Genomic DNA, 27,870 nt, shown 5'->3' with positions numbered 1-27,870 from the left:
ATACAAAACCACTCGAACTTACAACTTCATAAAGTTTTATTTTTTATCCTGCAGTCCATACCAAATCAATCCTAATGGTAACCATTTTAAGACAACACTGAATTATTAAATGTTCCCTTGAGCATATAAAATTAATATCAAGTTGACGTCTTGGGGCCTTCAGAAGGCCTCTAATACTTCACTGTTTAACACAGATTACATCTGTCATGTGATGTAAGTCAACTATAGGGCATTTTAACAGCCAACCGCAGCAGTTCCCACATGCAAAAGGACAACCCTTGTTGAATACAGTTCATATATTATCCACAACATTCCTTTATACTGCAGGCAAAATCATGCTAAAATTCAATACACAGCCAACCTTTTTCTTTGTAGATAAACAAACATTCCACTACAAGGCATGTCAGTTAATGGATTAATGAGATAGAAATATTCGCACCAAGAAAACAGCCTCTTCCATTGTATATGACAGAGGTGGGATATTATCGAATAAAGCAACAGACTCAAACAATTTTGGCACTGAATATCTACTTGTCCATTTCCACGAAAATGGTGTATTTGGCAATAAAAAAAAACTGGGGTGCCTTTTCAGTTGTACACATCCATTTTGGTATACAAAAAAAAAAGTTCTTAATGGTAAAACAACTCTACACTTTTAAATAACGTCACTTTTGTCTACCAATAACAGCTAGTTTTCAGTTTTCCCCTCCCCACTCAGATCACTCCCAGACAGTCCTAGCAAAATTCTTGCTTGAGAAATTGGTCTTTGCTAAGAAGCAATTTGTTTCTTTCGACCATTTTAATTGATATTGTTACCCTGAAATTATTTGATATTCTGATAAAAACGGGTGCATTGGACCTTTAACAAGATACTAAATATTTCTTACAAAAGGAGTGTAAAACACAGTTAATAAGATACAATAAGGCATTCTCCTTAGAAGTTGTAATAAAGGTTTATGACCATCTGAAAAATGTGTCCAACCCGTTCTCCAAACAGATACTGAAGGCCTACTCAACCACTACTGCAAATCAACCTAAATCAATTCTCCACCGGAGCATCATGATGATTACCATCGTTATGAATTAATTTATAAACCGGCAAATTAATACTGTGAACACTTAGGTGTCATTTTGCAGTTATGACATGGTATAATGGAATAGATCCAGTGAAGTTACTTTAATACTGTGAACACTTAGGTGTCATTTTGCAGTTATGACATGGTATAATGGAATAGATCCAGTGAAGTTACTTTTATATTCTGCCACCGGAGCATCATGATGATTACCATCGTTATGAATTAATTTATAAACCGGCAAATTAATACTGTGAACACTTAGGTGTCATTTTGCAGTTATGACATGGTATAATGGAATAGATCCAGTGAAGTTACTTGTTGTGTGAGTTAAGAAATGGGCATGCGCAGTCGTAAACTCTGATTTCACGTGTACTTCAAATACTTGTGGCATGCTGTTGCAATGTGCTGAATCAGTATGGTTGTACATCATTTAATTAATCAGTCACATGCAATAAAGCCAGGCGGAGTATCTCCAGTATAGCTGAGACCATATATGGTTCCTCTCAAACTTCACAGTCCAACAGGAGGGTAGAATGGCTTCACAGGGTGACATGCAACAACAGAGGAGATTCACAGTTAGGATCCTTCCTGGATCTGTGACTGATCGTTCCGTGGCTGCTCCTCTTGTGCCCCTTCCTGATTGGTGGCGCTGTTGCAGTTGCTGCTCTTGCTGTTGTCAGCGTGGCCGTGACTGCCAGCGCTGCCCAATCGTGACGAGGCCACCACGGCCTTTACGGCAGCCTGTCAACAAACACATCATTCATTGACATAGTTTAGGATTAATGTGCAGGCCCACTCTGACTATGCAGATAAATCAACAGATTATAGCAATCATTTAAACTGAGTATACAAAACATTAAGAACACCTGCTATTTCCAGGACATAGACTGATGAGGTGAATCCAGGTGAAGTTATGATCCCTTATTGATGTCACTTGTTAAATCCACTTCAAATCAGTGTAGATGAAGGGGAGGAGAGGTTAAAGAAGTATTTTTAAGCCTTGAAGCAGTTGAGACATGAATTGTGTATGTGCCATTCAGAGGGCGAATGGTCAAGACAAAATATGAAAGTGCATTTACACAGGGTATGGTAGTAGGTGCCAGGAGCACAGGTTTGTGGCAAGTACTGCGATGCTGATGGGCTTTTCATGCTCAACAGTTTCCCGTGTGTATCAAGAATGGTCCACCACCCAAAGGACATCCAGCCAACTTGACACAACATGGGCCAGCTTCCCTGTGGAACGTTTTCAACACCTTGTAAAGTCCATGCCCCGATAAATTGAGGCTGTTTTGAACGCAAAAGGGGGGTTGCAACTCAATATTAGGAAGGTGTTCTTAATGTTTGGTATACTCAGTATATGTTTGTATCTGCTTGCATTCCAAATATACAGTTGAAGTCAAAAGTTTACATACACCTTAGTCAAATACATTTAAACTCAAGTTTTTCACAATTCCTGACATTTAATCCTAGTAAAAAATCCCTGTCTTAGGTCAGTTAGGATCACCACTTTATTTTAAGAATGTGAAATGTCAGAATAGTAGTAGAGAGAATTATTTATTTCAGCTTTTATTTCTTTCATCACATTCCAAGTGGGTCAGAAGTTTACATACACTCAATTAGTATTTGGTAGCATTGCCTTTAAATTATTTAACTTGGGTTAAATGTTTCAGGTAGCCTTCCACAAGCTTCCCACAATAAGTTGGGTGAATTTTGGCCCATTCCTCCTGACAGAGCTGGTGTAACTGAGTCAGGTTTGTAGGCCTCCTTGCTCGCACATGCTTTTTCAGTTCTGCCCACAAACTTTCTATAGGAATGCGGTCAGGGCTTTGTGATGGCCACTCCAATAGCTTGAACATTATTGTCCTTAAGCCATTTTGCCACAACTTTGGAAGTATGCTTGGGGTCATTGTCCATTTGGAAGACCCATTTGCCTATTTTGTGAAGTGCACCAGTCCCTCCTGCAGCAAAGCACCCCCACAAAATGATGCTGCCACCCCCGTGCTTCACGGTTGGGATGGTGTCCTTCAACTTGCAAGCCTCCCCCTTTTTCCTCCAAACATAACGATGGTCATTATGGCCAAACAGTTCTAGTTGTTTCATCAGACCAGAGGACATTTCTCCAAAAAGTATGATCTTTGTCCCCATGTGTAGTTGCAAACCGTAGTATGGTGTTTTTATGGCGGTTTTGGAGCAGTGGCTTCTTCCTTGCTGAGCGGCCTTTCAGGTTATGTCGATATATGACTCGTTTTACTGTGGATATAGATACTTTTGTACCCGTTTCCTCCAGCATCTTCACAAGGTCCTTTGCTGTTGATCTGGGATTGATTTGCACTTTTCGCACCAAAGGACCTTCATCTCTAGGAGACAGAACGCGTCTCCTTCCTGAGCGGTATGCCGGCTGCGTGGTTCCATGGTGTTTATACTTGACTACTATTGTTTGTACAGATGAAAGTGGTAACTTCAGGCGTTTGGAAATTGCTCCCAAGGATGAACCAGACTTGTGGGGGTCTACAAGTTGATTTCTGAGGTCTTGGCTGATTTCTTTAGATTTTCCCATGATGTCAAGGAAAGAGGCACTGAGTTTGAAGTTAGGCCTTGAAATACATCCACAGGTACACCTCCAATTGAGTCAAATGATGTCAATTAGCCCGTCAGAAGCTTCTAAAGCACGACATAATTTTCTGGAATTTTCCAAGAATTGTGATAAAGTGAATTATAAGTGAAATAATCTGTCTGTAAACAATTGTTGGAAAAATTACTTGTGTCATGCACAAAGTAGATGTTCTAACCCACTTGCCAAAACTATAGTTGGTGAACAAGAAATTTGTGGAGTGGTTGAAAAACGAGTTTTAATGACTCCAACCTAAGTGTATGTAAACTTCCGACTTCAACCGTATTCAATCAAAGGATATTGACACAAGCACACAATCATTACTTTAAAATGGCGAGACATCAATAAATTACACATAGTACCACTTGCCCTCAACTACTGTACAAAAAAACGACAGAGGATTTGTTTTTGTATCTACCTTGAGTTTTCGGCGTGCATTGAACTCCTGCAGTTTCTTCTGAGCAGTGTCCATATGGGCTGAGTTAACTGCCTTCCCAGTCACCCAGGGGTGCTGCAGTGCTTGCAAGGTCGTTAACCGCTTCTTTGGATCCTGGACAATCAGCTTTCTCACCTACAGGACAGCAGCACATACAGTAGCATATGGTTAGTAACTGGGTCACTGAGACTGAGTCTGAATTCATTATTTGCTTGGATGCTGTTCATGCAGTTTTTTTTGGTCCCCATAACAAGTCGGCCCAGTTCATAATTTGTAGATAAAATACAGAAATACAGTTGGAGATGGATGTAGTCTAGTTACCCTCCTTTTTATCTTATTTTAGAAATCAGACACACCTACATGGACACACTCCCACCGACCCTTCAGCTGGGAAACAGTTCACCTGACCCAATGCTACAATGCAGCACGCAACCATATGCCTAACCAAAAGCAGAGGTGCATAAAGATGTCGCTCCATGCACTTACCACAAATTCCTTGTTTTGCTAAGTTCACCTTATTGTACATTGCTCTCTGTTATTCTTTTTTTTGTATGGTCATTAGCAGAGTATAAATGATCCCTGCTGCAATTTGAAAAACCTGCAATTTGAAAAACCAAAACAAGTAGGATTGTGAAGATTTATTGGCACATTGAACCATATCACGTGCCGTAGTTTAAAAACTCAGTGTCGATAGTGCTAAAACAATGACGTCGTATTGGAATTCTGCCATCTTTATGCACGTTCGCCATTGTTTAACCCATGGTCTAATGGGTTCTGGAAGTACAGCACACTATGTTTTTTCAGAAGCCAAGCCAGCAGTCGACAGGGCAAGAAGAGAACCCTCATGCTGGTAAGGTTTGCATTCTAGGTTTGCATTCTCCACCAATTACTGATTTATCAATTAGGTCTAAGTACCAGGGGGAAATGTCAACCCGGCAGCGGAACTGTGGTAACCTCTGGACCCCTGGTAACAATAAATAGAACTCACCAGATCCTTGGCATTGAGGGACACATTGTCCCACCAGGGGGAGACAAACTCATATTCACAGTTGAGGATCCTCTTAAACATGTACTGGTCTCCTCTATCATCGAAGAACGGTTCAAAGCCACATAGCCTGTCAGAGGGAGGATGAAAAATGTGGTATACATCAACCACAGACAGCTCCTGTCTATTGATTCACTGGCTGGCACAGTCTGACAGGCTCTGACAGCCGCAGGGGCCTGAGCTACAACTCTATTGGAGATGCAATCCTCCTCGCACATAGGTTTGCCTTTAAATGTTGAACAAAATAATAAGAAACTCACTCTCTTTTTCTCTCATATTGATGTGCCTTCAAAATATGTAATTTTTTACAGTTTAATATTAATTAACTAGTAGTCTGTGCTTCTTCTGAATGCTGTTGCTTGCAGTTGCACTACCATTTCCCTGCTTGCTGTATAATGGGGAACTCACACCCACATACTATGTATACCAATCAGTATGTGAGGAGATAAAAAACACTCAGCTTCTCTTAAACATGAATGCACCAACACCCTCGATCCAGAAACCAAAATGGCCTAAAAATGCAATTAAAAAAAGGTCTGTACTTCCTCTTATCAAATAAAGAACACAAATTATTGATGCATTTTGTTGTTGTTGTTTGCTGCTAACAAAATAACAAAACTGTTTGGTGTCAAAATGAACTGATGTATTTTCAATGACGTGATTCACGGTTTACAGTACACTTTTGAGGGGCTGGTGTCACTTACAAGATGTACGTGATAACGCCCACCGACCACATGTCAACCTCAGGTCCATAAGCACATCCTCGCAGGATCTCTGGGGCTGGAGGGAGGCAAGGATAGAGGGGGGGGGGGGGGGGGGGGGGGGGAGGAAAGAGAAGCGCAGGATGTGGGGGGGATGAGAGGCAACACGTGGAGGAGGGAGAGAAACAGAGATGAAAAACAAAGTAAGGAATTCTTACTCAATAATTAATCCAAGGAAGAGCATACTATGTAGTATGTGGATAAATATTACAATATACAGTGCAAACTATCCTCAGGGTACTTATCTCTGCTCAAAACTTGGCAGGTAAAGCAGGCATGACCAAAACAGCACATCTGCTATGTCTGAAATGGCACTGTCTATTATTTTGTTCCAAGTGAATTAAATAGCATCACAGTCATCGGTTACAACTCACCACAGTATCCTGGTGTACCACAAACTGTCTTCATTGTGACCTGATCGTCGATGATCTTTGACAGTCCAAAATCAGCTGCAAAAAGACAAAGAGCTATATTAGAGATCATGCCTATTTCTGGAAGTTCTCATGATCTGGTATTATAATAAAATAGTAGAATAGATTAGAACACTGGTACAATAGAATGGAAAACAAAAGAAAATAATAGAATCTTTGGCATTGATTCCCCAATTATCTCAGTTCTGTATCTGATAGCACAGCAGAGTCTGTTCAGGCTCAATGGATGTTCTGTGGGATAATCATAGTGAATCCCACAGTGTATTGACTTACGCACCCACCTATTTTGAGGGGAGCATCTGGTGCTGAGGTGGCATATAGGAGGTTCTCGGGTTTCAGGTCTCGGTGCACCACGCCGTTCTCATGCAGGTACTGCCCAAAGACACAAGACAACAGCATAACTGACTGACTCCTATACATATATAGTGTTATTGATCTGTCTGGTGGCGAGTATAGAGCTGGACTGCTAGGGATTTTGGGGCGGTATCTACCCCCACAGTTCCTTTCCTACGCAGAACCGTAACATTCCTGCACTATAGTGCACTGTTAAAAATGTATAAACAAAATGCAAAGTTCAACGATCTTTCACAACCTCTTTCTTATTGTTGCCAATAGAGTGTTTTACACCGTTAAACAATGTTCTATGATACTGTGTACTGGGTGTAAGCATGTTTTAAACTGTTTCGGGGTTCAGCGAGGACTTTCACCTTTGCTACCACAGTAACTCATCAAACAAGGCAGCGTGGGCCATGGAATTCTGCACAGTCACAGAAAACAACAGCACAAGGCAGCTGCCTTGATAACGCTGGTCATTGGAAAGACAAAGGTGGGATTTGAGTGAGGGAAAGCAACGTGTTCTCAGACTTTGTAGTGTCATGGATGTAGACCTACTCGGACAAGTCTATGGCCCACTGCCTTGATAATGATACCTGTTTGTAAAGCAACCTATTGTAGAACTTTATATCATCTGCACACTGTGGGTGGGTGTATATCCAAATCCCAAGTTTCTTGTGTAAACTCTTAACATCAAGCTGTTAAAGAAAACCACATTCCATTCCACTGGCACTGACAATACATTTCTAAGCATCAAGGTTCGCACTGAAAGAGCCACACTTATTACGCAACAAAACAGACATATTTTCTGCTTGGGAATGACAGAGTTGAATAGATGTTGTTCACAGTGAACGAAGGCGTAATTTTCTCCCCACACACTATGTATTGTAACCCCCCTCCCCCGGTCTGACCTCTCTATGATGTCAGAGGGGAATTCTCCTCTCCTCTCATCCGGTGGGAGGGATGAAAGGATGGAAGAAGAGAAGGAGGAAAGGAGCAAAGACAGTAGCCCCCACCACACACACACACACCGCACACATCCCAGGCCTCCCACGGATGCCATCGCACCATAAAAAAAAGCTATTTGTACAGTACCCCAACGACACAGCTGTGTATTCTCATTGACTGTGGTGCTCTTCTGCCAGAGAAAGTAAAGCAGGGCCTACCTGAGAGGTGGGCTAGCCGATGTATTTGGCCAAGGAGGACAAATAATATTTTGAGACGCATAGGCAATGGTGAAATATCAATATCAAGAACATTAGCCTAACACCGTCTTTTGACATAGTAAAAAAAACGTAACAAAGAATCTCTGGATTCTCCGCTATCACAGCATAACGTGTCCAAAATAATCAACACATTGTGATGCTAAGATGACACCTAATGAGTTGCCTATAACGAAGGAATCGGTCCCAAACAGAGTGGGGACTTAAGTGTAGATGTGTCAGTGAGATTGGCGGGAAATGAGGCTGCCGCAATGCTCCACTGGGACGTCAGCTAGATATCCAGAAGGAGTTTGTCACGTAACACAGACTGCAGAAGCTCTCTGCTGTCTTTCAAGTGACCGTGTACAACATAAAGAAATCACTCCAAATCAACACGGAACAAACACTTTCTCAGCACTTGCTCAACGACACGAGGAAACTTTAAGAAAAGCCCTCCCCTGAGCCAACCCGTTGGGAAAACAGCAGCTGTTGCATCATGTAAACTGACTACAACACCAAGTCCTAGGCTGGTTTCGATGTGTTAAAAATTCCCTGTCTTACTATTTCATCTCCTTGGCAACATCAATTTGTTGCTAACTGAGGATCATGGAAGGAGATCTCTTACAAGACACTAACAAGTTAATGCCATATGGCTCGGTCCATGGGGATAAGATGTCAAAGATAGCTCAGTGAGAGACAAACGTTTGGTTATGCGATAGCTCAATGAAGTGAACTTAAACCGTGTCCACTGTTGATCCAACAGTGCTGGTTCAAATGACAGTGAGTTTGGGATTTGATTACGGAAAAAGCTTTCTATTTCCCTTTTGTCCTTTATAATGTATAGATAAGGAGACAGGCGAAGTGAATGTGTGATGGTTTTACAGTATGTCAAGAGTTTGCTAGACATTTATCGGCCTACTTTTTGACAGGTGTCAGAGGAATGAAGTCAACTCACTGCAACGGCTTCTAGTACTTGTTTGACAGCATCAGCAGCATCCCGTTCAGTGTAGAAGCCCTTCTCTACAACCCTGAGAGAATAACATGTGTTGTGATTGTTGTAACAGAGGAATGGTACAGAGAGTATGTGTGTGTGTGTGTGTGACCATTAGGGCAGTTAACTAACCTATCAAAGAGCTCTCCTCCAGTCACAAGCTCTAAGACCAGACTGATCTCTGATGGGGTCTCAAATATCTCTTTTAGTTTGATCTGGAAGAAGTAAAACAAAAACAAACAAATTCCGCATTAATAAAAAAAACAACAGCAATCGTAAATTCTCTGCAAGGACAGCCCAAAAGTGCTGTAGAACACTCACAATGTTTGGGTGAGAGAGTCGAAGTAGAACACCTATCTCTGTCCTTACTATCTTCTTGTCCACCTGCAGAAACAAAACAGAACTGGGTTAAGGAAGGACATTTAGCGTGTTGTAGTCTCTGGGTAAAATGACTACACTGAGACTCTACCGCGAATATACAGCGAGAACGTACGGTCTTCTTCAGCGTTTTCACCGCAAACGGCTTCTGTGTTCCCTTCTGTCGACATCTACACACCACGGATGTCGCTCCCCTAAATGCAGAGGGAATACACAGTTAAGATACAAGAGCAACTGTCAAGTGGGTAGGGACACGATGTGCAAACAGCGCAAGGAAATGGTGAATAGGCTTTGATGAGGTTTTTCTTTACTTCTATTATGGCTGCGTACAGTGCCTAGAGTGTTTGTCTGAAGCGTCAGTTGGCAATTCTTCCAAAGAAACTCAATGCTGTATTTTCTATATACTGACGCGTTCAAATCTGAGCGCTAGGTAGACAAATTACACCACAATCCCATAGGCCTATAAATTATAACATTAGTAGGCAAACATGGAGCTTAGGCCTATATTCCTTCAGGATTTAAGCAACACCTATGTAAGCATGCTGTTCATGGACTACAGCTCAGCCAGCGTTCAACACCATAGTGCCCACGAAGCTCATCACTAAACTAAGGAACCTGGGACTAAACAACTGGAACCTGGACTTCCTGACAGGCCGCCTCCAAGTGGTAAGGGTAGCCAACAATACGTCTGCCACACTGATCCTCAACACTGGGGCCCCTCAGGGATGTGTACTTAGTCCCCTCCTGTACTCCCTGTTCACCCACGACTGCGTGGCCAAACACGAATACAACACCATCATTATGTTTTACTTTAGTTTATTTGGTAAATATTTTCATAACTCTTCTTGAACTGCACCGTTGGTTAAGGACTTGTAAGTAAGCATTTCACGGTAAGGTCTACACTTGTTGTATGTGACAAATAAAGTTTGATTTGATTTTTACATTGTCATGTGTTCAGCGGTTCGGTCACCTTGGCCACTAGCTCGGGGTCATTAATTATGTTTCCTTTGTAATTAAAAGCCCTGGGCTTGCCAGAGTAGGAGTGCGGAATACGGTTATATGGACAGGGGAGGATGATTCTAGATAAGCACTTTTGAAATAAGGGCCCTGAGCTACAAAGCCAACTAAAGATCTACTTTTTGTATTTATTCAAACATAAGTAGTACTGTTAGTTCTGAATAGAGCTCCACTTTGCATATGACATCTTTTACAGGTACAACATGACCCTGCTATTGTCAGAGGAGTTGATATGACATTTTAAAGAGAAGATTGCTATAATGGCTTCAAGAAAGCAAGAGGGATACATACTGTGCTGCCTGCAGTATATAGAAAGGTAGGCTATTGGAGCGCCTCCAATGTGCAAATCAATCAAATTTGGTAGCACAGCTTACAAATTAGTGGGGAGAGGGAAGAGGCAGAGAGGGAGAGAGAGAGAAAGAGAGAGGGGGATTAAGAGAGAGAGAGAAAGAGAGAGAGAGAGAGAAGCAGCTTCTGTGTTCAGAAGAAAGCACTTGGGCTCTCATTAGGTGTCCAGACCTCGATACTCACCATTACACCAGAAATACCGAACAGATTTTCTTTCTTCCCTCTCTCCCTTTCTCTCTCTTACTCCTACACACATCCTCTCTGCCTCTCTGCCCCTACCACACATTCTCTCTTTTCCCTGCCTCTCACCCAAACCTCCTCCCTCTCTTTTCATCTCCCACATTGTCTCTCTCTCTCTCCCCCTCTCCCTCCCTGCCTCCTGTGGGAAATACCCTCACGGCAGGTCCATGTGAGCAGACATAAGGCAGGCATGACAGCCAGCTCACAGCTTCAATCCAACCACAACAGCAGCCAAGAGTCTTAGGAGAGAGAATTCAAGTGATAAACTAGACTTGGACTGTACACTATTGTTGTGCAGGGGCAAAGGACTGTACACTATTGTTGTGCAGCTCAGGGGCAAAGGCAAAGGCCTACCTAAGCAAATAACACAAATCTAATTAACACTAATAACAAAATATCATTAAATTGTTATCCGGTTGACTAGATGACCTCATCCTAGTGTACCCTCCTCGCTCCACTTTGGATCCCTCCCTGTAATTTCTACAATGCCTCATTTTATTAAATCATTAAATCTTAATGTGGTACAGAAAAGAGGGATCTATATTTATGACTTTGCCCTGCTTTCTTCTCTGTGATGTATGAGAGCACGTGTAATGACCACTTTCCTATCTGACGTCAAAATGGCTATTAATTGGCAGAGGAGTAAGAGTTTGAAATACACAGACAGGCCACGATACAATGAAGAACTGCAAAAGTTATATCAATACATAGTTAGGCCTATATTCTACTATGTGCCCTCCTTATGTAATTGTCTAACAAAATCTGTCTAAATATCTGAGTCAGTTCTTGAATAAACTACCAATTTATTCCATTCATTTATTTTAGTCAACGCATGTGTTCATCCACTTTATAAATCCACCTCCCAATTCAACTTCTCCCTGCATTGTTTCTGTCGTCCTTATTCCTTGATTTCACACTTTAATTATATAGCATTGTGTTGAGATAAGATAAGAGATAAGCGTTATTTCATTCTAAAGTCATTGTACACACAGCATATGAGTCAAGATGCTAGGCCATTTAGCCTCGGAGGCTGACACCCTGAGAATGAAGCTTATTGTTGCTGTCTGTTCTAACACTAAGCTCAAGAGGGACGGGCAAAAGAGATCTGCGTATAAAGCTGTACAGAGATCTGCATATATCCAGACCCTGGTCTGTCCTGCACTCCAAAAGGGTTCTTCGGCTGTCCCTATAGGAGAACCCTTTTGGGTTCCATGTAGAACTCTCCGTGGAAAAGGATATACATGGAATCCAAAAATTGTTCTTCAAGGGGTTCTTCTATGGGGACAGCCGATGAACCCTTTTAGTTTGTAGAGACCACCTTTTTTTCTAAATGTGCACACACACACACACACACACACACACACACACACACACACACACACACACACAGGGAAATTAGCTACTGCTATCATCAGATTCAGTTGTGGGATTTAATTAACAGATGGGTCTTCTACATCAAGGCCAGAGAGCTCCATCCCAGATCATCAGTGATGAATTCCACTAATTGACTAATGGATCATATTCACTCTGGAATGGTCATATCCAACCACAGCACTAAGACAAACACATCATTGATACTAAAACATTTAGTATCAATGAACAACACAAGCTCATATAGCTTTTTCCCATAAATGATGACTTAATTTTGCAGCCAAATGCAACAATACTTTAGGTGGGACAATATTGCTTTACGGAAGGAATTTTTTAGGTAGGCTAAAATGTTTGAAATGTCCATGTTTGTCATACTCATTTACTGTTACAATTCCACTGTAACGGACTCAAATTTTTACTTAAAATGTATCTCAAACAAAAACAATTTATTTAAAAGTTTAACAAAATCACATTTACTGGAAGAACTGTGCAGAATTTCGGTTTTAAACAGTAGGTGAAGTGGATTTATACCAGGTAATTGCGGTAACGGAGTTTCATCATGGGTCCTTGATCTACAGAAATGTATAATTATGGATATGAATGTCATTCTCTTCATGATGTATCCTAAATAGGTACACAAAGGTATAAATATGTAACATCCTCCATTGCATATTTGGGTATTATTCTACAAACTGGCTATTATTTTAATGACCTTTGCCTCAATCAAATTTGATTGGTCCAGACAAGACCAAATCCTAACAAATCATAGACGTCTATGTTTCACAAGTTTGGACATCAAAGTACAACATAGTAGAGTTCAGTAGAGTAAAGTACCACACACTACAGAAGAGTATTTCATTGTAAAAAAAAAAAAAAAAATCACCTTTATTTAACTAGGTAAGTCAGTTAAGAACAAATTCTTATTTACAATGACGGCCTACCCTGGCTAAACCCGGACGACGATGGGCCAATTGTGTGCCGCCCTATGGGACTCGCAATCCCGGCCTGATGTGATACAGGATTCGAACCAGGGACTGGATTTAAACCAGGGACTGTAGTGACGCATCTTGCATGGAGATGCAGTGCCTTAGACCGCTGCGCCACTCTGGAGCAGCGAGTGATATAGTATAGTAGAGTTCAGTGCAGTACAGTACAGTCTACTCAACTCTAGTGTGCTCTACTGAACTCTACTTTTCTTTACTGCACTCTGTGCTGTTCTGTACTGTGCTGTCCAAACTTGTGAACCCAACTGTGGTCTGGGACTACTATGACTTCCATTGCAACCAATTCAATTGCAGAAATTCCGTTACCGAGTCTTCGGAAATTCCGTTACCGATTTGGTAATGGCATTTCGAGTTTTAATCACTTAATAATTAATAAACAAATTTCATATTAGTAAAAACACTAACTAATTGACAGGTCTACCTTCACTTGTTACTTTTGTGAACTTTCATTATCCTCCCTCATCATGAGGGAGAGAAATGTTTAAATATATTAAAGATATGTGGGTTGTTGGTTACGGAATTTCAAGGCACAAGGCAATGTTTCTTAAACATACAGATGGCAGAAACATTTCACCAAAACTAAATATAAGTATTGATATTAGTTGGCAGCGGTCTTTAATTCAACATTATTGTGTTTTGCTGTATTTGTAATACCTTTAGACTTATTTTCCATCTGTTTGACCAGAAATCAAAGCCTTTGCTTATTCCAAATGGTATATATGCCTTTATTTATTTATTTACTCTTAGCTTTCATTTGACACCCAGTTAGACATGTTCTTATGAACTTCACATTGGTGTTCAAGTGTCCCTTTACATCTTACTCTAATTCTCTACAAAAATCTTAATATGCTGCAAATTAGATGAATAAAGATAACTGTCCATGGAGAGGATGACACAGATGAGGGTAATAATAATAATAATAAGCAACTGCACTCTGAATGGCACAATATGATTTTCCCCTGGAAACCACACGGACCTCGTCCGCTTTAATAAGTAACAGGCAAAATCCAATCACATGTGTAACATCTCCAGCATGAAGTGTGACAAATGTAGAACAATGTAGGATATTGACAAGCTTCTTTCAGATGGCAAAGAATTCCTATTTTTGCACATCTGAAGGTTGTCCTCAAAGAGCCTAGGTTTCAGTGTCTGTCACATGGCTATACACAACATGGACGGAAATAACAAATTAACTTAAATTTAAAAACTACGGGGTCTTTTTCCAATCCCAGTAATCACAATAAGCTTTTCTAAACCAACGAAACAAGTCATCTGAGTGAAGGCATCTCTCTGCTGTTGCAGCTCAATGCTGCCTGCCTATATATTACACAAGCTGCTCTTGTTTCAGTTTTGTACTCACACAACATTATGTCATCCCAGAAGAGATGCTGCTGCTACTCTCAGGAGCAAGACAAGGTACAGTACATTCAGCTACATTATGCCTTCATCTGGGGCTGCTGCCTGTCTGCTTAGACTCAGGGCACAGTCGCTCACTCTGGACTCTGACTGAGAACACTCAAAAGTTCACAGCTTTAAAATGTGCCTGATGGTATAACTAGGGCTAGTAGTTATTCCAGACCATGTGAATTGAGTAGGAAAAAACATACAGTTATGACTAGCTATTGATCTCTGAATGAGGGAAACGGGGTGTTGAACCTCGTTTCCCTCCTTCAGGAAACAGTAGGTATGGTCATAACTGTACGTTCCTTTTCAGTCGGTCAACTTGGTACAACACAGCTATGGGGATATGAAATCACGCTCAAAGCCGACCCCAGCGGACACCAAATGAAACGGCCCACGGCAGACTACCCAAATTTCCAACCGGACAGCAAAACCTGCTGTACCGGGGTATTGTGCAATCTGCGTGCTGCCCAATGACCTTCTCCTGTCCCAGCTGTAAGCACACTGTGTGCTACATACACTGGGGGCAGCGACATTCAGGCGATAAAACCTCACAAAAGTCTGTGGTGATTCCCAACTTCCCGCAGCACAAATACACTGAACAAAAATATAAAATGCAGCATGCAACAATTTCGAAGATTTTACTGAATTACAGTTCATATAAGGAAATCAGTCAATTGAGCCGTTTTAAAGTCATTAGGCCCTAATCTATGGATTTCACATGACTGAGAATACAGATAAGCATCTGCTGGTCACAGACACCTTTAGAAAAAGGTAGGGACATGGATCAGAAAACCAGTCAGTATCTGGTGTGACCACCATTTGCCTCATTGTTATGGTTTTTTAATGAATAATGACTAAATGATGTATACATTTAACGTAGAACTATAACTAACAGGATTCTATCCTGTCACTGTATGATTGTATGAAATGTATTAGAATCATAAATCTGAATCTGATGTGTGTAGTTTTAGTCAGAACTAGTACAAGGACTTTTTTGTTCGTTTTTAGTATGTAAGCAGGGTGCAAGTGTGAGACAATGTATGAGATAAGAGGAGCTATCGACAGACAAGCTCTACTACTGTGTTCCTTTCAGGACATTCTATCCCCACCAATGGAGGGGAGAGACCTTGGGCTTGTAGTAGATTGTATAACAGGTGGCAGACAATGTATGAGAAGAAGAATTGTGAACTATATTGTCATTGTTTCTGAGAGGAGGGACATTTATGATGAAATGTGAGGTATATAGACCAATGTACAGGAAATGATAGGCAGAATGTTCCCGTGAATAAACATTTGACTATTGTAGACTGAGCCTCTGTCTGTTTTTATTTCTATCAGTATCCTACAAATCCTGAAATAGCAGACTGAGTAATTGAATTGGTTAAAGAACATGAGAACATAATTCTCCTAACACTCATGCAGCGCGACACATCTCCTTCGCATAGAGTTGATCAGGCTGTTGATTGTGGGCTGTGGAATGTTGTCCCACTCCTCTTCAATGGCTGTGCGAAGTTGCTGGATACTGGCGGGAACTGGAACACGCTGTCGTTCACATCGATGCAGAACATCCCAAACATGCTCAATGGGTAACATGTCTGGTGAGTATGCAGGCCATGGGAGAACTGAGATTTTCAGCTTCCAGGAATTGTGTACAGATCCTTGTGATTCTTGTGGGGCTGTGCATTATCATGCTGAAACATGAGGTGATAGCGGTGGATGAATGGCACTACAATGGGCCTCAGGATCTTGTCACGTTATCTCTGTGCATTCAAATTGCCATCGATAAAATGCAACTGTGTTCATTGTCCATAGCTTATGCTGCCCATACCATGACCCCACCATGGGGCACTCTGTTCACAATGTTAACATCAGCAAACTGCTCGGCCACACGACGCCATACATGCTGTCTGCCATCTGCCCGGCACAGTTGAAACCACGATTCATCCGTGAAGAGCTCACTTCTCCAGCATGCCAGTGGCCATCAACGGTGATCATTTGCCCTCTACAGTCAGGTCAAGACCCTGGTGTGGATGACGAGCACACAGATGAGCTTCCCTGAGACGCTTTTTGACAGTTTGTGCAGAAATTCTTTGGTTGTGCACAGTTTCATCAGCTGTCCTGGTGGCTGGTCTCAGACGATCCTGCAGGTAAAGTAGCCGGATGTGGTGGTCCTGGGCTGGCGTGGTTACACGTGGTCTGCAGTTGTGAGGCCGGTTGGACATGTCATGGAAATTCTACACAGGGACACTCAAAGTCAATCTTAAAGGAATCATTCTTTATTATCAGCGTGCTGGAGAGGTTCCAACCAACTCAAAGCACCAAGATCAGGAGCTCTTCCGGGGCAGTCCCGTTAGTTATCTTATATACAGACAAGTTACATTTGCATAATTTTGCTTATTCATCATTCATAATTAACGTTTGCTTCATTCATGTGACCAACCAATACTGGGTCATGCATCGTCTCTCTAAGTTGAGTCCTAAAAACTGACATATCTTTCATTCTCAAAACAAGGGTCTGAGCATACTGCAAATAGCAGATACAGATAGTGAGAATTCATTCAGTCAGTCACTTGCATGAACACATACATTGGTTATTAGAAAATAACAAATTATATCCATCACAGACGTACTGCCAGATTCTCTAAAATGAGGCGGCTTATGGTAGCGAAATGAACATTCAATTCTCTGTCAACAGCTCTGGTGGACATTCCTGCAGTCAGCATGACACTTGAGACATCTGTGGTATTGTGTTGTGTGACAAAACTGCACATTTTAGAGTGGCCTTTTATTGTTCCCAGCACAAGGTGCGCCTGCGTAATGATCATGCTGTTTAATCAGCTTCTTGATATGCCACACTTATCTTGGAAAAGGAGAAATGCTTACTAACAGGGATGTAACAAATTTGTGCACAACATTCAAGAGAAATAAGCTTTTTGTGTATATTGTGGAACATTTATATGATCTTTTATTTCAACTCGTGAAACATGGAACCAACACTTTACATGTGGCATTTATACTTTTACAGTATCTCCTACAGGCAACCCTTTAATTGAGTGGGCACATACACTGTTAGCTAATTCCTGCCTTTTGCCATAGAAAAAGCCTGCACAATCCTATGGGAAAGACGCTGCTTACAAAGCACTCTACCACAAGCAGGATTAGCAAAAGGCTGGAAAAGATGCCATATACACTTTCAGGGTGTAGAATGAATGGCCCTGCACGAAAAGCCCCAGCAGGAACATTCAAATGTCCACCAGAGAGCTCTGAAAAAGAAACCATTCCTTTATTTTGGCACCAAAGCTCAAACACCCGCAGCTTACAGTACATGGCAAAAAGTATATGGACGCCTGCTCGTCGAACATCTCATGCCAAAATCATGGGCATTAATATGGAGTTTGTTCCCCATTTGCTGCTATAACAGTCTTCACTCTTCTGGGAAGGCTTTCCACTAGATGTGGGAACATTGCTGAGGGGACTTGCTTCCATTCAGCCACAAGAGCATTTGTGATGTCGGTCACTGATGTTGGTCGATTAGCCCTGGTTCACAGTCTGCGTTCCAATTCATCCCAAAGATGTTCGACGGGGTTGAGGTCAAGGCTCTGAGCTGGCCAGTTAAGTTCTTCCACACCGATCTCGACAAACCATTTCTGAATGGACCTTGCTTTGTGCATTGGGGCATTGTCATGTTGAAACAGAATATGGCCGTCTAGAATGTCATTGTATGCTGTAGTGTTAAGATTCCCTTTGTCTGGAACTAAGAGGCCTAGCCCGAACCATGAAAAACAGCCTCAAACCATTATTCCTCCTTCACCAAACTTTACAGTTGGAACTATGCATTCGGGTAGGTATCATTCTGCTGGCATCCACCAAACCCAGATTTGTCCGCCGGACTGCTAGAAGTGTGATTCATCACTCCAGAGAACGAGTTTCCACTGCTCTAGAGTCCAATGGTGGCGAGCTTTACACCTCTCCAGCCGACACTCGGCATTACGCATGGTTTGCAGCTGCTCGTTCATGGAAACCCATTTCATGAAACTCCCGATGAACAGTTCTTGTGCTGATGTTGCAACTGAGTGAGTGTTGCAACCAAGAACAGACGATTTTTAGGCGCTGCACACTTTACCAATTGGCGGTCCCATTTTGTGAGCTTGTGTGGCCTACCACTTTGTGGCTGGGCAGTTGTTGCTCCTATACGTTTCCACTTCACAATCACAGCACTTATAGCTGTCTGGGGCAGCTCTAATGGGGCAGAAATTTGACAAACTGACTTGTTGGAAAGGTGGCATCTTATGACAGTGCCACGTTGAAAGTCACTGAGCTCTTCAGTACGGACCATTCTACCGCCAATGTTTGTCTATTGAGATTGCATGGCGGTGTGCTCGATTTTGTACACATGTCAGCAACGATTGTGGCTGCATACTTTCGGCTACCAGTGACGTAACCCGATTGACCGCCCCACTTGGGGTAGGTACTGTTGTCACAACAAACATCTGGGGAGGGGGGACCACAGCCTGTGCCACCTCCCCTCTCATTGCACAGAGTGCGTGGGGATAGCTCATCTTGGAGTTCATATGAACCACAGAGACTTTGCTGGTGACACTGTCTGTGATTTATTTAGAATTCAAGGCACACTTAACTAGCATGGCTACCACAGCATTCTGCAGCAATACACCATCCCATCTGGTTTGCGCTTAGTGGGACTATGATTTGTTTTTCAACAGGACAATGACCCAAAACACACCTCCAGGCTGGCCTCCACAATCACTCGACCTCAACTCAATTGAGAGTGCTCAGCATATGTGGGAACCCCTTCAAGACTGTTGGAAAAGCCTTCCAGGTGAAGCTGATTGAGAGAATGCCAAGAGTGTGCAAAGCTGTCATCAAGGCAAAGGTTGGTTACTTTGAAGAATCTCAAATATATTTCGATTTGTTTAACACTGATTCCATATATGCTATTACATAGTTTTGATGTCGTCACTATCATTCTACAATGTAGAAAATAGTAAAAATAAAGAAAAACCCTAGAATGAGTAGGTGTGTCAAAACTTTTGACTGGTACTGTATGTCACCAGTAGGCCTAGTAAATGTACCGTTAATCCCTGTCATTTGGTTCTATACATTTCTGTTAATACATGTATTAATTACAGTAATTTATCGTTCTCATTCTCGCAGTGTAACATTGTTTGCATTGTTCACAATCTGCTACACTTGTGAGATACAAGTTTTGGTTTATTTCATAACCATCCCCCCAAAAATGTTGGCAGTGCTCCATGTGAGCAATGAGCATGTGTCTGCTTACTCTGTCCTGATACTGTTGAGGGAACCCGCACGCCAGAGCATGCATAGAAAAAGCCTAGCTGGCCTGCTTCACGCAAATGTAGGAAAGTGCCCATTTAACACACCACATCTACCACTAATAAGCTGAGCTTCTCAGTACGTTTTTCTTCACCTCAGACAGTAAACCAACAAAGTCTGTTTTTTAACATCTATTGAGAATGATATTAGTTCCTCACAGTATTTAAAAAATCTTTCCAACACTCTCCCTGCCTCGATAATCATCAAGCCTCGGTGTGAAAGAGCAAAATAGCATGATCTGATGGTCCAATATATCCAGTGGAAACGTTATAAAAAACTGCTGTCTGTCCCGAGCTCACTGGGCTGGATAAATCTGAGAGCACGGAATAGGCTAGGTGATACAATGCTGCAAGTTCCCTAAGGACAGCTTCAGGCCGGAAACAGTTGATTGATTTGTGTTAAGCCTACTCCCGCTCCCCCTCCCTGGCGCCAGACTGCCCATTATTACACACACCTGACACCATCGTTACGCGCACCAGAGCATCTTTGGAATCACCTGGACTCCATTACTTTGTTGATTGCCCCTCCTATATCTGTCTGTTCCTCGGTTTGATCCCCGTGTCAGCATACTGTTGTTTTGTTTCCCCTGTCCAGACGGTGTCCTTGTTTGTTTCTTGTCGATTATTTATTTATGTTCACTCCCTGTACTTGCTTCTCGGCTCCCAGCGTCTGTCCTCACAGAATGCTGACACCAATATTTGAAGCATCAGGGAGTTTTTTGTTTTTGTTGGTGACTGCCGAATGAACCAGGGGTGCCTCAACTGGCTTGTTGGCCTTCCACGCCTTAGCTGACTCGAGAGGTTTCCTTGCCTCGGTTGGCTCGGCAGGCTACCATCCCACGTCATGCCTCAAGCCGGGTCGTCGGGCTCCCGCGCCTGAGCCGGCTCATCTGACTCCCATGTCTCGGGCCGGCCCTTCAGGCTCGCTCAGGTGGGACGCATAGTGGCGCCCCTGGGGGGGATAGGGGGGGATACAGTCTTGCCTGCTCCCACTCCCCCTCCCTTGTGCTCGAGGACGCCAGGCTGCCCATAATTACGCACACCTGTCACCATTGTGACGCGCACTAGCGCGTCCATGGACTCACCTAGACTCCATTACTTTGTTGATTGTCCCTCCTATATTTGTCGGTTCATCGGTTTAATCCCTGTGTCAGCATATTGTCGTTTTGTTCCCCTGTCCAGATGCTGTCCTTGTTTGTCGATTATTTATTAAAAATGTTCGGTCCCTTTCCTTGCTTCTCGTCTCTCAGCGTCTGTCCTCACAGATTTGATACAATGTTTCACTTCACTAGAGACAGCTCAAGACAGATTAAAAGGGAGGCAGACAGGTGGAGTAGATAGATGAATGCAATTAAAAGAACCTGCATTTTCATCGGGATATTTTACACTGTTTTTATTTATTGGCTTTAGGCCTATATATTTTATTTAGTTGACGATGGAGGTTATTGGCTTTAGGCTGTCTGAGTTCCATTAGCTAATTTATTTAGCTGCCAATGGATCACGGTGCATCAACGTGTCCATATAGCAGAGGCTGGTGCTCTCGCATAAGTTACATTTTTACTTTAAGATTTTTTAATTCAGATATTTCTGATTAACTTGGAGACAATGATTTTGAGAAACTAAAAAGGTTATTATTGAAATGAAACTGTTCGATGAAAATGCGCATATGTCTATAAAAATAATCACAACTGCCATTCCAATCGGTATAAATGACATGATAAATTGTAAGCTTCCCCAAACGTGAAACTCACACACCGCCTATGATATTTACTCCCATGTGCATACGCTTGCACACATAGGAGGTCCTGTGAAAGAAACATGCCCCCCTATTCAACCCCTTGCCTGTCCAACTGATTCCTTCTGGCACCGGCCCTGCCCCTGAGCCAACAGATATGGATAGCCTATGTTCAGCCCTAAATATAATACAATATCCCCTATTTCATCTTACCAAAATCAATTACCAACTTGAATTAATTCAAACTCAACAGGCCACCATCTCCATGCTCACAACCAACAGCAGCATGGGCAGAAGCAGGTCCATTATGGGACTTCTGTAGATGGCTCTAATTTCCCTGATTCTATGCATTAGATCCCCTCTCTCCATTCCATACCAATGGTTAGGGCTCAGTGGCAGATCCTTGAGTGCAACTGTTGTCCCGATGCTATCAGACTGCCTTGTATAATACAATTAGTTATGAATATGGAGTAGGGCTCTCATCATGTGATTGTGGCGGCACAGCCAGAGCCATATAAAGCAGTGTCAGTGCATGATCAATACTGCTCCTTTAATACTGTAGCCTATTGTATGCCTTTCCCTGTCTATCAGTGTATGAGTGTTATGTTACTTGTCATGTTTTGTGTTTTTCGTGGACCACAGGAGGAAGAGTTGCTGCTGCAAAAACTAATAGGGATCCAAGTAAACAAATATACACCTCAGTTAGGTGTTCAGAATGTAAGGCTTAAAGGAAATAAATAAAAACAACACATGCACCAGTCCATTTAATGTCACCAGACCACCTACTGAATGTGTTATAATCTGCCATGAAATCAGCTGCTTATTTCTTATTTTCATATCTTGTGTGTTTTTGTTCTACCTTGTTATTTTTAGTATTACTGTCACTGCCGTCGTAGGGAGGAGACCAAGGCGCAGCGTGATAAGTGTACATTCTTCTTTATTTAAAGAATGAACACTGAACAAAACAAACAAAATAACAAAACGAACCGTGAAGCTAATATGGCTAGTGCAGACAGGCAATTAAACATAGAATAAGAACCCACAAAACCAAAAGGGAAAATGGCTACCTAAATATGATCCCCAATCAGAGACAACGATAAACAGCTGCCTCTGATTGGGAACCAATTCAGGCCACCATAGACACACATATGCCTAGACTTACAAACACCCCTAGACATACAAAGCAAGCATACCCCACCCTCGTCACACCATGACCTAAACTAAATAATAAAGAAAACATAGATAACTAAGGTCAGGGCGTGACAATTACATTGTTATTGATTACTGCATTGTTGGGTTTAGAGCTAGCAATTAAGACATTTCACTGTACTTGTGCATGTGACATTAAAACGTAAAACTTACTGCTAGTCTCTCACAATGTCATTGCCTGGAGACTGTTTTGGTAGGTGACTTGCTTTATGTAATCCACAGAGTATCTCAAATCAGGATAATACGTTAATTGTACCGCTTTAAGCTATAACTAGCGAGCAAAAGTGATAAGCAAAAATTCTTTGTATCTATTTTTCATTCTTTGGAAGTGTTTACAGTTGTACAGAAAAGTGCTATGAGGATAAACATGACCAAACAGAGTTGTGTTTTTCCCAATGGACCATGGTCATAAAAGGACAATTACCGGTATGACAGCCTGGTCTCAGAGCTTTTCGTATTAATCTGTACGCAAATCCAAGACACTCCATATCCATATGTTACATTTGGTATGGTTACTTAAAACTTCTTGAGAATACAGGGGGTGCTGTTTTCGCATTAGCATAATTTCCTCTACAGATTAAACTGCCTCTTATTCAATTATTGCTCTTACTATATGCATATAATTAATACCATTGGATAGAAAACAATCTATAGTTTCTAAAACCGTTTCAATTTTGTCTCTAAGTGAAACAGAAGTCATTTGACAGCACTTTCCCTGACCAAGAAGAAGAATGCAAGATGTGTATGCTCGCTTCAACGCTCTGCCTATATATGGTCACGCCACCTATGACCCGAAACACACTTCATTCGTCTTCCTCTGGGTGTCAAGAGGACGTCAGAGGAGAAATTTTTTGTTTATCTTGTACTGACGTGAAATAAGACCTATTTCTTTGGCGTGACCGACAACTTCCGGTTCTCTGAATCGCGCGATTTGTAGGTGTGATTGTCTTCTGTTTTGCTGCCGTTACGGATGAAAACTATCTCCGTCTCGAAGTTTGTTTGATACATGTGACCATATCATCTTAATGTATGTTTTTTCAATATAGTTTAATCAGATTATTTGAATTTTTTCGGGAGTTTTGCCATGTTCCGTTCTGTGACTTTTTTTCTTTGGCCAGTCGACCAGTACATATGCTAAATGAAGAGGGAAAGTTGCCATTATGAATGGATTGAACGACTCATCAGGACTAAGGACACCTTGATCAACATTCTGATGAAAGATCAGCAATAGTAAGACCCAATTTACGATGTTATTTCATATATCTGTCGTGCATGTGAACTGGTCGGCGGCGCCCAGCTGGTTCTGGCTGGCGTGGCTATGCTAATTTAGCGCTACATTTTGTTTTCGCTATAAAACATTTAATAAATCAGAAATATTGTTTGGATTCACCAGATGTTGGGCTTTCAATATCTGTACGCTGTGTATTTTTTCTGAAATGTTTTAAGACAAGTAATTAGTTATATGACGTTGGTCTCTGTAATTGTTCTGGCTGCGTCGGCACTATTTCAGATTGCAGCTGCAATGTAGAACTGTGATTTATACCTGAAAAATTCACATTTTTCAAAAAAAAACTATGCTATACCATAAATGTGTTATCAGACTGTCATCTTATGAACTTGTTTCTTGGTTAGTGGCTATATATATTTTTATTTAGTCGAATTAGTGATAGCTACTGACGCAGGAAAAAAACTGTTGGAGTAAAAAAATTGTGTCTTTTGCTAACGTGTTTAGCTAATAGCTTTACATATTGTGTCTTCCCTGTAAAACATTATAAAAATCTGAAATGGTGGCTTTATTCACAGGATCTGTATCTTTCATTAGGTGTCTTGGACTTGTGATTTAATGATATTTAGATGCTACTATTTAATTGTGACGCTATGCTAGCGATGCTAATCAGTGTGGGGGGGGTGGGGGGTGCTCCCGGACCCGGGGTAGGTGCTCAGTAGAGGTTAAAGCAAAAAGGTCAACGTCTAGCAACCCAAAGATTGCGAGTTCGAATCTCATCACAGACAACTTTAGTATTTTAGCAACTACTTAGCATATTAGCTAATCCTTGCCCTAACCTTAAACCTTTTAGCTAACCTTTCACCTAACCCTAACCCTTTCAGCTAACCCTTCCCCTAAGCTACTAGCTAGAATTTGTAACATATCATATGTTTGCGAATTCGTAAAATATCGGACATTTTACAAATTCGGAACTTAATATAATACGAATTGTCATTCATAACATACAGTGCATTCGGAAAGTATTCAGACCCCTTGACTTTTTCCACATTTTGTTACATTATAGCCTTATTCTACAATGGATTAAATTGTAAAAAAGTAAAATACCTTAAATAAATATTCAGACGCTTTGCTATGAGACTCAAAATTGAGCTCAGCTGCATCCTGTTTCAAATGAACATCCTTGAGATGTTTCTACGACTTGATTGGAGTCAACGTGTGGTAAATTCAATTGATTTGACATAATTCGGAAAGACACACACGTGTCTATATAAGGTCCCACAGTTGACAGTGCATGTAAGAGCAAAAACTAAGCCATGAGGTCGAAGGAATTGTCCGTAGAGCTCCAAGACAGGATTGTGTCAAGGCACAGATCTGGGGAAGGGTACAAAAAAAAATATGTCTGCAGCATTGAAGGTCCCTAAGAACACAGTGGCCTCCATCATTCTTAAATGGAATTAGTTTAGAACAACAAAGACTTCCTAGAGCTGGCCGCCCAGCCAAACTGAGCAATCGGGGGAGAAAGGCCTTGGTTAAGGAGGTGACCAAGAACACGGTGGTCACTGACAGAGCTCCAGAGTTCCTCAATGGAGATGGGAGAACCTTCCAGAAGGACAACCATCTCTGCAGCACTCCACCAATCAGGCCTTTATGGTAGAGTGGCCCAGCCAGAACCCGGACTTGAACTCGATCGAACATCTCTGGAGAGAAAAATAGCTGTGCATCGACACTTCCCATCCAACCTGACCGAGCTTGAGAGGATCTGCATAGAATAATGGGAGAAACTCCCTAAATACAAGTGTGCCAAGCTTGTAGCGTCATACCCAAGAAGACTCCAGGGTTGAATCGCTGCCAAGGTGCTTCTACAAAGTACTGAGTAAAGGGTCTGAGTACTTATGTACATGTGATATTTAAGTTTACTAACTTTTAATAGATTTGAAACATTTCTAAAAAACACTTTTTGCTTTGCCATTATGAGGTATTGTGTGTAGATTGATGGGGGAAAAAAACGATTTAATCAATTTTAGAATAAGGCTGCAAGTTAACGCATTTCTTTATTTAACTAGGCAAGTCAGTTAAGAACAAATTCTTATTTACAATGATGGCCAAACCCGGCCGATGCTGGGCCAATAGTGCGCCGCCCTATGTGACTCCCAATCATGGCCGGATGTCATACAGCCTGGATTCGAACCACGGTGTCTGTAGTGACGCCTCAAGCACTGAGATGCAGTGAGTTCGACCGCTGTGCCATTCGTGAGCGATGTAAGTGGAAAAACTCAAGGGGTCTGAATAGTTTCCCGAATGCAAGGTATCATACGAAATGGGTGATGGAAATCCACAAATGAATACATACCATGCAAAACGTAACGTATCATACTAAATAGAAAGTGTCGTATTTACTACAGAATATTACTAAATGCTCTGACCAGGTTGGGTAGGATGGAAATTGACAGTTATATTACATAACTTTTTATAGCCTTGTCAATTATTTGTATATCAATTATTTAGATGACAATTATGTATTTTTAGATTGTTTTTAATAATCGTTTTCTTTAGCAAAAACATCAGGGGATGCTAATCTTGGCAGGAAATTGTGGTAACCGAATGCATTCTCTCCTGGGTTGTATGCAGATTTTATTTCCATTGAAAAGAAGTGTTTATATAATAGATGCAATACCATTTCCTGCATGTCCTTCGATCACTAACTAATACATTATTAAAATTATAGATTGAAAAGACTAGAAGATCATCCGAACGCGACTCCTGGCGATATCAAGGCAATGAAAACATGAGAAACCTGAATACAGTAGTACTGTAGAGAGATGATACTCACCGTCCCAATTCGGACTCCAACTCATAGTAGTCAGCCAAGATCTCTTTCTTCGATCCATCTATCCAGTAGTCTGGAGCTGGGGTTGCCCCTGCTCTGGACGAGAGCATAGTGACTTTAAGCATTACCAGCTATCCAAACGGATTTAAGTATCTTGACAGCTCGTCTCCCCTGCGGCGATTCAAGGCTTGACTCAATTACTTACAGTGGTTTGAAGAAAATCGAGTTGTATACGGTCAAGCTGTGATAGAGACGCGCGTAAGACCGTTATCTTCTCCAAAGCAGCAAAAAAAACAGCCTTTTGTAAGAATCTAATATGCGTTACAAGACCATTTAAAAGACCGGGTAGCGTAATGAGCTTGGTCCTAAATGCATATTATTCACAGCCTCCAGCCCAGCATTGCTACCATATTGCACTCAGTGTAAAGGAAAGTGTGCAGACAGTGGAGTCTGCGTTAGAGGGTTTCCACCGGGTCTTACTGTCGCTGGATTAACATCCAAAAACAATTGAGTTACCTTTACCTGAGGTCACAATCAAGCACGTCATGTTACCATAACTACCAGACATAATTGTGTTGCTTTTTATGACATGAAAATAGGCCTACCACATACAGTGTATTCAGACCCCATAACATTTCCCACATTTTGTTGTTACAGCCTTACTCTAAAATTGATTCTATTGTTTTTTTTGCCTCAATCTACACACAATACCCAAAAATGACAAAGCAAAAACGGATTTTTAGCAATTAAAAAAAAAAACGCCCGGAAATATCACAAGTATTTAGACCCTCAGTACTTGGTTGAAGGACCTTTTTAGCAGTGATTAGGTCTTGTGGATCTTCAATGCTGCAGACATTTTTTGGTACCCT

The 27,870-nt window shown here is 41.6% G+C and overlaps 1 protein-coding gene across 1 annotated transcript; it reads right to left on the bottom strand.

Annotated features, from left to right (window-relative positions):
- Positions 1–18: 18 nt before the first annotated feature.
- camk4 (calcium/calmodulin-dependent protein kinase IV) lies at positions 19–27,870 on the bottom strand. The gene is made up of 11 exons (XM_055875010.1): positions 27,005–27,870; positions 9,380–9,458; positions 9,208–9,270; positions 9,019–9,101; positions 8,851–8,923; positions 6,642–6,732; positions 6,304–6,378; positions 5,873–5,948; positions 5,112–5,238; positions 4,106–4,258; positions 19–1,817 (listed from the first exon to the last, which is right to left on the bottom strand). Exons 1-11 carry the CDS (start codon positions 27,124–27,126, stop codon positions 1,653–1,655), a joined length of 1,107 nt encoding a protein of 368 aa, XP_055730985.1. The 5' UTR covers positions 27,127–27,870; the 3' UTR covers positions 19–1,652.

This window comes from Salvelinus fontinalis, chromosome 21 (genome assembly GCF_029448725.1).
Source record: "Salvelinus fontinalis isolate EN_2023a chromosome 21, ASM2944872v1, whole genome shotgun sequence".
In the NCBI taxonomy this organism is placed as follows: domain Eukaryota; kingdom Metazoa; phylum Chordata; class Actinopteri; order Salmoniformes; family Salmonidae; genus Salvelinus; species Salvelinus fontinalis.
This window is presented reverse-complemented; position numbering and strand designations above follow the sequence as displayed.